At 37.7% G+C, this 12,992-nt stretch overlaps 1 protein-coding gene across 3 annotated transcripts in view; it reads left to right on the forward strand.

The window, feature by feature from the left end:
• AVL9 (AVL9 cell migration associated) overlaps positions 1 to 12,992 on the forward strand; it is a 53,535-nt gene that overhangs the window by 27,650 nt on the left and 12,893 nt on the right. For all 3 annotated transcript variants that reach the window (XM_045564572.1, XM_045564573.1, XM_045564574.1), the window contains 2 exons: positions 3,502 to 3,571; positions 3,924 to 4,459. In XM_045564572.1, the coding sequence (XP_045420528.1) occupies positions 3,502 to 3,571; positions 3,924 to 4,459 (606 nt within the window). The remainder of the gene's footprint in view (positions 1 to 3,501; positions 3,572 to 3,923; positions 4,460 to 12,992) is intronic.

Genomic DNA, 12,992 nt, shown 5'->3' on the forward strand with positions numbered 1-12,992 from the left:
CAACAGTAATTGGGCTGTTTGCTCCCTTAATCATCACTGGTGACAGAAGTAATACCTCCTCCTGAACCATTTAATAAGAATTCTTTTCTATCAGGCCACAGCGGGTACCTACCCCTGAGCCAATAATTGTTTCCAAAGACATACCTGCATTGATTGACTTAAACTTGGGTTCCTGACCACTCTCTAAAACAAAGGGATGGGATTGATGTGATTGGTTTAGACTAGGGGTGGGGAACCAGCAGCCTTGGGACCACATGTGGCCTTCTGGATCTTTGAGTGTGGCTTTTTTGGTGAATCCATTTTACAGAACAAATCCTTTTAGGGCCCCACAGCCAATTTGGCCCACTGCCTATTGTTATAGATAAAGTTTTATTGGAAAACAGACCCTTTTATGTACATATTGTTGATGGCTACTTTCACACTATAGTGACAGAGTTGATTAGTTGGGACAGAGACCATATGGCCCAGAAAGCAAAAATATTTATTATCTGACCATTTGTAGAAAAAGTTTACTAAACTCTGGTTTAGACTAATCAGGAGCCATCCCTGAATCTGAGACCAGTTTTATATACCATATTACTGTGCTCAGTGGATTAGGGGTGGAAAGGATATTGGGGGGTCGACCATGCACAATGTCTACTGTGGTTCACTACCTTAGAAGTATTTATTCCTTTAACCTAGTTATTCTCCTCTTAGAGATTTATTTTCAAGAATTAATCTGAGTTGGACACAAAGCTCTATCTAAGAGACTATCCCAAAATCATTTTTAATATTGAGTTATATATTCATTGAAAAGAGATCAGAAGAAAAGATATCAACACAGTTTGGTGAGAATATAGGATATATTTTTTTAAAAGGAAATACTTCTCTGTATCATACTTTTCTACAAGAAATATGTATTCCTTCTTCAAACAGGAAAAGAAGTAAACTTTTTAAAAAATTAATTCAGCATATAATAGTGTGATGGTTCAAAAAACTTAAATTTTTAAAATTGTTATAAAATACACATAACCTAAAATTTACTATCTTAACCATTTTAAGGTATACAGTTCATTGGGATTAAGTGCATTTACATTGTTGTACAACCATCATCACCATCCATCCACAGAACACTGTCAACATGCAAAACTGAAACCCTGTCCCTATTAAACAATAACTCCATTCTCCCCTCTCTCCAGCCTCTGGCAGCCTCTACCCTCTGGCAGCCTCTACCTTCTTTCTCTGAATTCAACTACTCCAAGTTCCTCATATGAGTGGAATCAAGCAGTATTTCTTTTTTTGACTAGCTTATTTCACTTAGCGAAGTGTCCTGAAGGTTCATGCATGTTGTAGCAAGTGTCAGAATTTACTTTTTAAGGATGAATAATATCACAATAGCTATGCCACATTTTGTTTATCCATTTATAACAAGAAGTGGCATCATTCAGTGTGCTACTGATACTGTTTTTCAGCAGATATGCAGACATTTAATCAAATACCTATAGAGGAAAGGAGTGTATCACATTTTCTTACAGAGAGATTTTATTATTATAAGATTGCTTTAAAATTTGTGCCCTGACCCTAGGCCTTTCTGAATTTGGCAGGGGTTATAGTTGTTTTAAATCACAGAAGATGTTATAGCAGCCTGAGCTAAAAAAAAAAAAAAAAAAAAAGAGAGAGAGAGAGAGAGAGAGAAATCACAGACGAGACTATTAGTAAAGTCCTATGTGATTTCTCCTAAAATATGACCTATGATTTAATTGTTTAAAAAAAACTCAACTTTGCTTTGATGACGTGTGCCTGTAGTCTCAGATACTCAGGAGGCTGAGGTGGGAGGGTCACTTCAGCCCAGGAGTTCGAGTCTAACCGGGCAACATAATGAGATACCATCTCTTAAAGAAATATTTGTAAAAATTCAGTTCATCTAGGCAAACCTTTGTTTGTTTTAAACTAATTTAATATTAGCCAGTGTCAGTTTCTGTACAATATCTAACTGAATCCTGTTTCTAATTTAATTTTTTCTCAATTGTTATTCTGAAAAAATGCCAAACCTACTGAAAAGTTGATGGAGTAATATAATCAATGCCTTTACATCCTTCATCTGCATTTACCAGTTGTTAACATTTTGTCATTTTTGTATCACATTGCTTTATATATGTTCATTTTTCACCCTGAATCATAATACTTTGCAAGTAATTTGTAGATATCATGGTACTACACCCCTAAATGCTTCAGGATATATTTCTTAAGAATAAGGGTATATTCCTACATAACTGAAGTGCCATTCTCACATTCAAGAAATTTAACAGGGAGGCGGGCTGCAGTGGCTCATGCCTGTAATCCTAGCACTCTGGGAGGCCATGGCGGGAGAATCACTTGAGGCCAGGAGTTTGAGACCAGCCTGAGCAAGAGAGAGACCCCCTCTCTACCAAAATAGAAAATTAGCTAGGTTCAGTGGCGTGCACCTATAGTCCAGCTACTCAGGAGGCTGAGGCAAGAGGATCGCTTGAGTTTGAGCTTGCAGTGAGCTATGAGGACACCATTGCACTCTGCCTGGGGTGATGGAGTAAGACTCCCTCTCAAAAAAGAAAGAAAGAAAAGAAATTTAACGCTGATAGAATAAATTACATCTAATAAACAGTTTATTTTTAGATTTCCCCCATATATCATGATAATGTCCTTTACAGCTGATTGTTTTCAGTCCGGGATCCAGTCAAGGATCATGTACTACAGTGCCAGCCCTCCTTAATCTTAAACAGTTCTACCACTTTTCATTCTTTGTTTGTTTGTTTTTCTATTTCATGACATTGTCACTTTTAAAATAATCCAGGTTAGTGTTATAAAATGAGATTTGTCTGATTGTTTTCTTGTGGCTAGTTTCAGATTAACCTTTTTTTTTTTTTTTTTTTTTTTTGAGACAGGGTCTTGCTCTGTTGCCCAGGTTAGAGTGCAGTGGCCTCATCGTAGCTCACTGCAGCCTCCAACTCTGGGCTCAAGCAATCCTCCTGCCTCAGCCTCCTGAGTAGCTGGGACTATAGACATGAACCACCACACCTGGCTAATTTTTGTATTTTTGGTAGAGATAGGGCCTCAGTATGTTGCTCAGGCTGGTAGATTAAACTTTTTTAGCAAGAATGCTACACAGGTGGTAGTGTGTCCTTATCAGGCCATGACATCAGGAGGCCCATAACTATTTGTAGGAATATTATTGGTGACACCAAGTTTGATCATTTGAATGAGGTGGTGGTTGCCACCTTAATAGGTAATTTGTGGGATGATACATTAGAGAGCTTGTAAATATCCTGTTGCCCAACAACCTTTCACAGTAGTTTTAGCATCCACTGGTAATTTTTATAATGCCTGAATCATGGTAGATGCTAAATGGTGATTTTTCTATCATTACTTCTACATTTATTAGCTATTAATCTTCTATAAAGAAGAATTTTTCCCTCTCTTCTCTCTTTTTTTTTTTGTCATTGTCTCATAGGTTTTCTAATTTAATTTTGATTGAATCTATTTTAGGTTCTTTTTTATATTTCTCCAGTGAATAAATTGGTGGGTGCACTGATGACTGTGCTTTCCCTTTTTCCAGGTAAGAGGACAGCAGTATCTACTCTTTCCTTTGTTTCATTTGTACTGGAACTTAAACTTTCAATAATAAAAATTTTCAAGGATCAGCTCATTAGGGTTAACATTTCCATTTTAAGGTACCAACTCATAGGCAATAACGTACCTTTTTAATGTGGCATTTTCCTTTTTGCAGTAAGTTTCTCTCTTTTGTCTGTGTTTTCTTTCCATTCTTTTTCTTTTTTTTTTAAATTAAAATGTGTGTAATCATAGCTTGTTACAATTTTTATGAGTTCCATTGTATAAAATAATATACAGCTCTTACTTTCTTCCATTTTATTATAAACCAAACTATTCTTCAACATTGTATATTTTAGGCATGATTGAACATGGCCTCAGTGACTGTTCTCAGTACAGGCCCCGAAAGAGTATGTCTGAAGATGGTGGCCTTCAGGAAAATAATCCACCTGCATTTGATTTTGTTTCTGCATCTGTTTCTGACATTTCAAATACCAACCTGGGAACTGTTAAGAAAGTCATGGCAGGAAACCATGGAGGAGATGCTGCCATCAAGACCAAAGAGCCTTTGTTCCAAGTAGATAACAACAGCAAAGGGCAGGAACCCAACGATACCAATCAATATTTGAAACCTCCATCTCGCCCATCTCCGGAGTCTTCAGAAAGTGACTGGGAGACCTTGGATCCTAGTGTCCTAGAGGACCCTAACTTAAAAGAAAGGGAACAGCTAGGGTCAGACCAGACAAACTTATTTCCAAAGGACTCTGTTCCCTCAGAGAGTCCTCCAATTACTGTACAACCTCAAGCTAATACAGGGCAGGTGGTCCTGATACCGGGACTCATTTCAGGTTTGGAAGAGGACCAGTACGGGATGCCCCTGGCCATCTTCACAAAGGTAAGATGTAATGTGCTTTGTCAAGTTCCTTAGAGAATATGACAGAATCCTTCTACAGTTTAACATTCATTGTTGAATACGTTTTCAAGTCAAAAAATTTTCCTGAAAATTGCAAAATACATACCAAAAATATAGTTCTGTGACTGAAATGTAAGGCTGTGGAGAAGTAATTCAGGGGGTTTTGATTTGAAAGAGTTTTGAAACTTAGTAGATAAGAGGTCAGTAATCACTGTATTTGGTCTGTTTTTAATTCAGGTTTCTCTCTGAAAAAAAGATGAATTGAGGAAGTCAAGTCTTGATTGCACTTTATGAATATATATTAAAATACTATAATTCTAAAAGCTACCATTTTAAAAGAAAAAAATGCCTAGATTTCTTTGGGCTCAAGTGATCCTCCTGCTTCAGCCTCCCAAGTAGCTGGGACTACAGGTGCATACCACCATGCCCAGCTAATTTTTTTTTTAATCATTTTTTTGTAAAGATGGGGTCTTGCTATGTTGCTCAGGCTGGCCTCAAGTGATCCTTCCGACTCAGGTCTCCCAAAGGTCTGGGATTACAGGTGTGAGCCACCGTGCCCAGCCAGGATATCATTTCATAATGTCGGTGATACATTAAGATGGTGCGGTGGACTAGAATTAAACTGATGCCAATACATATTCTGGAAGGTAACATTATTTGGACATTTTTGGTTTTGATTTTATCGTATTCAGGAAAAATTATTTTATTGCTATTTGTAAATTATTTTTCAAAATGGAGCAAACAAAAAAATTCCATTTCATTCCTTACTCTACAAATATAGTTGTTCCTCAGTATCTGCAGGGGCTTGGCTCTAGGAACCCTCCTATATAAATATCCACAGATGCTCAAATTCCTTATATAAAATGGTGTAATATTTGCAGATAAGCTACATACATCCTCCTGTATACATTAAATGAATCTCTGGATTGCTTTATAATACCTAATACAGTGTAAATACTATGTAAATGTTATAGTGTATTTTTAAAAATTTGTATTTTTATTTTTGTTATTTTTTCCCCCAAATATTTTCAATCCAAGGTTGGTTCAGTTTAGGATGCAGAACCCACAGATATGAAGGGCTGTATTTATTGCCCTCCTATGTGCCATTCTCTGTACTAGGCTCTAAATTCTTGTCACCTGTAATCTTTAGTCTACCATGAAAGACAGATACACCTTTCCTATAACTAGAATAAAGTATTGTGTTTTTCCTTGGCCGGGCGCGGTGGCTCACGCCTGTAATCCTAGCACTCTGGGAGGCCGAGGCGGGCGGATTGTTTGAGCTCAGGAGTTCGAGACCAGCCTGTGCAAGAGCAAGACCCCGTCTCTACTAAAAATAGAAAGAAATTATATGGACAGCTAAAAATATATATAGAAAAATTAGCTGGGCATGGTGGCGCATGCCTGTAGTCCCAGCTACTTGGGAGGCTGAGGCAGAAGGATTCCTTGAGCCCAGGAGTTTGAGGTTGCTGTGAGCTAGGCTGATGTCACGGCACTCTAGCCCAGGCAACAGAGTGAGACTCTGTCTCAAAAAAAAAAAAAAAGTATTGTGTTTTTCCCTAAATACCATCCAATTGTTATCCATGAAGTAAAACTTTGTATGGAAAAGAAAGATGGGTAGTGTTGGCTTGAGCATTGTATTTCTTCCTCCACTATACTCTTCGATAAATTCTTTCTGAGTTTATCCAACTTTGCAAAAAAGTACTTGACCAGAGTCATTGTTGGTGAATAATTAACAGAGAATGCCGTCTTTGTTCATTTTGTGGCCTGCTGGGGATCCTGAAATTATCTTAACTGGTTTTGTGATTAAAGTATACAGTTTCTTAAAACTGGGATTTAAGAACCTGAGGAGAAAACTCCAATTTCTCAAACTACTGGGTACAGGAAGTAGTCACAAATTGTGGGCTTTCTGAACTAAGTGTCATGACTTCCTGCACCTTTTGGAGCCCTTACTTTGCTGTTTCACCATCTGTCCTCTAATTTTGTTCATTGTGGAGTTATCAAGAGGGAAATTAACTGGGGAGGGACATTGGTGGCTCTTTGTTTCTTTGTTTTAAGATGGGATCTCACCATGTTACCTAGACTGGAGTGCAGTGGCTATTCCCAGGCATGATCCCACTGCCAAGCAGCACAGGAGTTTGGACCTGCTCTGTTTTCAACCTAAGCCATTTTACCACTCCTTGAGCAACCTGGTAGTCCCCTACTTTCGGAGGTCACCATATTGATGGCCAAACTTAATGCAAACATTTGATCGGCATAGTCCACTACAGCCCAGAACTCCTGGGCTCAAGCAATCCTCCTGCCTCAGCCTCCCAAGTAGCTGGGACTATAGGTGTGCCACTGCACCTGGCAGGATTTTGGTTTTGTTTGTTGCGTTGCTGAATTAAAGCGATGTAAAGATATATTTTGTGTCCTGTCAATAAACCATGTGTAGCAGAATATTAGATTTGTGTGCTTCGTACAGTACTAGTATTGACTGTATGATGAGCTTACCACCATTCTTATGGTAAATAAAACATTTTTCTTTTTGGTTTTATGTTTTATTGTGTACTGATTAAAATCTAATTTGTTTAATCACAGTTTTAAATGCAAATGCTGATTCTTTCAGTAACTTTGGAATATGAAATATTCTTAAAACTGAATCATCTTTAGGCTTTTTTTCTCTTGAAGTTCTTAAAATGTGAGTACAAAAGGAATTAGGTAAGCAAAGCATCTTGAAAAGTAATTTCAAAAGTAGCCAGAGAGAAGCCTGGGTGCATGGGAAATACTGCTGTAGTGTATGTAGTAGTTGTCATATGAAAAAACAGAAACGAGTTTCTACATAGTAAAACAATTATTTCTGGAAGAGACACCCTAGTTCTCCAGTCTTCTCTCTGATACTTGAACATACCTGAGGTTGTCAATCATGTCAATCTCGTGACAAGGCTTACTGTGTAAATGCTGTGGATGCTAGGTTCTAAGATATGCTTGCACCTTTCCTGACCGCTGATTCAGGAAGTGTGGAGAAGAAACAGGTGCTGAGGAGGAATGGGTGGAGCTGGAAGCACCTGTGGGGTAGGCTGCCCATGGAAAGAGAACGGAGAAACCGAAAGAAGTAGGAAAATTGGAAAATGAATTGTACCTATGTAATGTGTATGCTCTATGGCTACACCACTTTATAACCAGAGAAACATTGAAGGGAAGAAAGAGGAAAATGGAAAAAAGATAGAGAAGATAGGGTAGCTATTTTCAGATGTGAAAAGACAATCCTGAGGGCTTTTCTTCCATTTTTCCCTGACTATAAATGAGTCTTCCTGCCTCACAACCGAAAGTGTCCTGAAATTGGCTTTGCAGTGGAGCAAAACAGTTGATGTACGAGTAGCCAGAAAGGACTAGAGCCGTTTCCCCCTCTTTTCCAGCTATGAGATAATAGCCATTATTTGATAAAATTAGTTGTTACCATAAATGGAACTCTGATTAGAAGTTACCTCCATACAATTACTATTTGTCAATTAAAAGTAAAAAAATATTTTAAATAAAATTTAGGGTTGTTTTTTTTTTAAGTTAACTCAATCTGTAATTGAGTAAGTGTGACTTTTAGTGTCACATTTTTGAGGGATAGGGAAGGTGATTTTAGGTAACTACTTAAAAATTTTCTCTTTAGATTCTACTGAGTTTTTAAGCTATTTTGAAAAGCTCAGCAGCCGCTTAGTTTTTTTTAATTGCATGTATCTGGTACTTTTTAAAAATATGCACAATTGCCTCCACCAAAAGATCACTTCTTAATTTACAATTCTCTTGTTTCAGTTTATCCATAACTTTTTAAATAAAATCATAAATTTATGAAAGTTAAAAGTATATGTAGTTGGAAACTACTCATATTAAACTCATTTAAGTACTGCTTTTAAGTTTATATTTGATTCACTTGCTTGCAGATTGTCATTTTCAAATTTAGGGAACGTACAGATAACTTGATTGACTACCTAAAAATCAGGGATGCATATTTGTGTATTTTATATAAGTAGAACCGTATTTTTTTCTCTCAGCATTGTTCTTAGTTTCATCCATGTTTTGCATGAAATTATATATTATTACTGGGCAGTTTTCCATTATAAGACTATTCTATAGTTCATCAGTTCTGCTGTGGATAGACATCTACATTGTTTTTCATTTTCTGGCTGCTACAAATAATGCTGCTATGAAATTCTTATTCAGGAATCTTTCTGTACACATGCAAGAGTTTCTCTAGTATTCAATACCTAGAGGAAAGGATACTTGATCATAAGAAATGGATATTTTCAGCTGTACTAGATAATTCCAGACTATTTTCTAAAGTGGTTCTAACAATTTCCATTCCCACAAGCAATGCATGAGAGTTCCTATTGCTCCACATTCCCACTAGCACCTGATGTTGTCAGATTTACTAATGTTTAGTCAATCTGATGATACCTTATGGCTCTTAGTTTGCATTTTTCAGTAATCCCTATTGAGGTTGAACACCGTTTCATATACTTGTTGGCCATTTGGATTTCCCTTTGCATAGCATTGGTTCAAAGCTTCTTGATTGTTGCCTTTATGGTCTATGATTTGTGGAGTGTCTTCATATAGAGAACTTTTCTGTTTATTGGGTTTTTATACTTTATGGTTACTGCTTTGGGATTCTTGTTTACAAACTCCTCCCTACTTCAAGGTTCATAAGAACAATCTCGGCCGGGCGTGGTAGCTCACGCCTGTAATCCTAGCCCTCTGGGAGGCCGAGGTGGGTGGATCGCTCAAGGTCAGGAGTTCGAGACCAGCCTGAGCAAGACCCCGTCTCTACTAAAAATAGAAATAAATTATCTGGACAACTGAAAATATATATAGAAAAAATTAGCTGGGCATGGTGGCGCATGCCTGTAGTCCCAGCTACTCGGGAGGCTGAGGCAGGAGGATAGCTTGAGCCCAGGAGTTTGAGGTTGCTGTGAGCTAGGCTGACGCCACGGCACTCACTCTAGCCCAGGCAACAAAGTGAGACTCTGTCTCAAAAAAAAAAAAAAAAAAAAGAACAATCTCCATATTGTTTTTTAAAAGCTTTATAGTTTTGACTTTTACATTTTGGTTTTTATCTACCTAGAATTGATTTTTTGTGTTTGGTTGGGGAAGGGAGTCTGTTTCTAGACTATTTGTTAATCCATTGGTGTATTTTTCTATCCCTATGCCAATCCCCACACTTAATTACCGCATAAGTCATATTGTATAGAGAAAAGTCTCCTTGTCTTATTATTGTTCTTTAAGAGTTCCTTGGCTGAGTGTGGTGGCTCACCCCTGTAATCCTAGGACTCCAGAGGCTGAGGCAGGAGAATCGCTTGAGGGTCAGGAGTTCAAGAGCAGGCTAAGCAAGAGTGAGACCCCCATCTCTACTAAAAATAGAAAAATTAGCTGGGCTTCCTGGCATGCACCTGTAGTCCCAGCTACTCAGGAGGCTGAGGCAGGAGAATCACTTGAGCCCAGGAGTTTGAGGTTGCAGTGAGCTATGATGATGCCACTGCACTCTACCCAGGGTAACAGAGCAAGATTCTTGTCTCAAAAAAAAAAAAAAAAAAGTTTCTTAACTCTTTGTATTTTCACATCAATTTTAGAATTAGCTTATCAAATTCTCACACAAATTGAGATTTTGATAGGGATTACATTTAAACCATAGATCAGTTTTGGAGAGAATTGACATCTCTACAATATGGAGGCTTCCAATTCATGAACATGTTTATCATTCCTGACTAGAGAAGAGATGAGAAAATGGCTCTTGGTCCTGAGCATATCCCAGAGCTGCCCCTTCCAAGTCTCATGAGAGAAGGCACACTATGCTTTTGTAGCTCTTAAGCAGATTAGCTCATAATAGTTCTATCAGATTCACCAAGTTGAAGTGTGCTTTTTGTTTGTTTTTTTGTTTAATTTTGTTTTTAGTAACTAGGCAGTTACATTGTTTACTTTTCAATGTGGTAAAAAACAAGTAAAGTAAAATTTACTGTCTTTACCATTTTTAACTGTATAGTTAAGTTGTGATAATTATGTTCACACTTTTATACTACAGGTCTACTTTTTCATCTTACAAAACTGAAGCTATACCCATTGAATAACTCTCCATTCCCTCCCTTACCCAGCCCCTAGCAACCACCGTTGTTCTTTAAGTTTCTATGAATTTGACTACTTTAGATACCTCATATAAGTAGAATCATACAGAATTTGTCTATTTATGACAGGCTTATTTCTTAGTGTAATATCCTCAAGTTTCATCTGTGTTGCAGCATGTGACAGGATTTCCTTCCTTTTTAAGGCTGAATAATATTCCACTGTAGGTATGTACCACATTTTGTTTATTCATTCATCTATCAGTGGATATTTGTGTTGCTTCCACCTCTTGGCTGTTGTGAATAATGCTGCTATGAATATGGGTGTGCAAATATCTAATCTGTGTATATCTGGGTTTTTTTTTTTTTTTTTTTTTTTTTTTACAATACTACAGTTTCAAATATGAAAGTAAAAGTAACCTAGAAAAATGGAAAGCCAGGGGTAGGCTTGGACATGGATACTGCTTTGTGTGAAAAGACTCATGCTCTTGCTGCTACCGTACATTAAGGACCTTTCAAAGACTTAGGCTAAATTGATCATTATTAAAAGTAATGGCACAATATTTTTTTTCTTTAAGAGACAGAGTCTCACTCTATTGCCCAGGCTGGAATGCCATGGCACAATCATAGCAATCCTGAACTAGGACTATAGGCATGTGCCACCATACCCAGCTAATTTTTTTTATTTTTTGTAGAGATGGGGTCTCACTGTGTTACCGATGCTGGTCTGAAACACCTGGCCTCAAGCAATCCTCCCACCTCAGCTTCCCAAATATGGAAGTAAAAGTGCTGGGATTATAGGCATTAGCCCCTGCGCCCAGCCATAATGCCACAATTTTAAAGCTATTTTGAACTACTATTTTAAATCATTTTATACATATGTAATACATTGTTTAACATTCAAAAGATTCCAAAGCATCTATAGTAAAAAGTCTTCCTTTCTTCCCCTCTCCCCGCCCCATCTCACCCCTACCCCCGCTATCCAGCTGCCCTCTCCAGTGGCAGCCAGCATTATCAATGTCTTATGTTTGCTTCTCTAGGTATTTTATACATAAACAAATGCACAGCAGAAATGGTAGCAGAAAATCCCCATTTTTCTGCCCCTTTTTTTACATAATATTCTTCAGAGATGAACTTCACCTCTTTTTATTGCTATAGGGTGTTCTTTTGTATAGATAAACATTTATTTAGTCTCCTATTCATGAGTAGTTAGAATTCCAGTCTTTTGATCAAGAATGCTGCAATAAATAACTTTTCATAAATATCTAGTCACACATGAGAAGGTATAACTGTAGAATACATTATAAAAAGTAGAATGCTGAGTGGGTAAAAGGATATGTATAATTTCATAAGGAGTTAAAGCAATATTTTGGCAGGGGTGGGGGAGGGCAGGGTCCTGCTCTGTTGCCCAAGCTGGAGTGCAGTGGTGCAATCATAGCACACTGCAGCCTCAAACTCAAGCTCAAGTTATCCTCCCACCTTAGCCTCCTAAGTAGCTGGCACTACAGGCTCATGCCACTACCCTGAGCTAATTCTGTAATTTTTGTAGAGATGAAGTCTTACTATGTTGCCCAGGCTGATCTCAAACTCCTGGCCTCAAATGATCCTCCCGCCTCGGCCTCTCAGAGTGCTAGGATTACAAGCATAAGCCACCACACCCAGCCAAAAATATTTTTTAAAAGCTTTGAACTACTTATTTTTTTAAAACACACTTCTTAGTTTTGCTGCTGTTATAGACTTAGCCAAGAATCTCATTGTTGATAATAAACTTTTCTTCTCTAACAGAATCAAGTATGAAATGTAATACTGTAAACAATTAAATTAAGTTCTCTTACTACTATTTTGTAATATCAATCTTTTGTAATAATTGGCAGAGCGATTTAATCAAGGAGAATTCTCAATGCTAGTCAGGGGAGTGGATGTTCTGTGGGGGCTGCATCAAGTGTGAAAGAGCTTTCCATGTTGTAATGTTTATGTTTGGAAACAGGCACTTGTTGGGGAGGGTGTCTATTGCTTTTTAAATCTACAGCACACAAAGTCAAGCATGAACCAGTGTACCCTGAACCAGCTGTTTTGAATGATTCTGAATGAGTGGCAAGGATCCTTTTAGCCTTTAGTGACAAGAGGCCTGAGTTGAGAAGCACTATACTGAGCATCTCTAATGCATAGACAATGGATTTATGTTTGATGCTTCTATCAATAGGGTTTGATCGAGCAGGGAAAGGCGTTGTCAAGAATAAGAATAAAACCAAATTACTAGACCTACAGTCCAACTTTTAGAAGTCTACCCTCTCTCAAGTATTTAACAGCCACCTGTTAGGCACATATAAAGCACTCTCCTAGTTGCAGTGAAGAACATGAAGTTACAAAAGGGATGTCTCCTGCCCTCAAGTTTGTCTCATGATGTAAACAAGATATCATCCAAATAACTATAA

The sequence above is a fragment of the Lemur catta genome, chromosome 11 (assembly GCF_020740605.2).
Source record: "Lemur catta isolate mLemCat1 chromosome 11, mLemCat1.pri, whole genome shotgun sequence".
NCBI lineage: Eukaryota > Metazoa > Chordata > Mammalia > Primates > Lemuridae > Lemur > Lemur catta.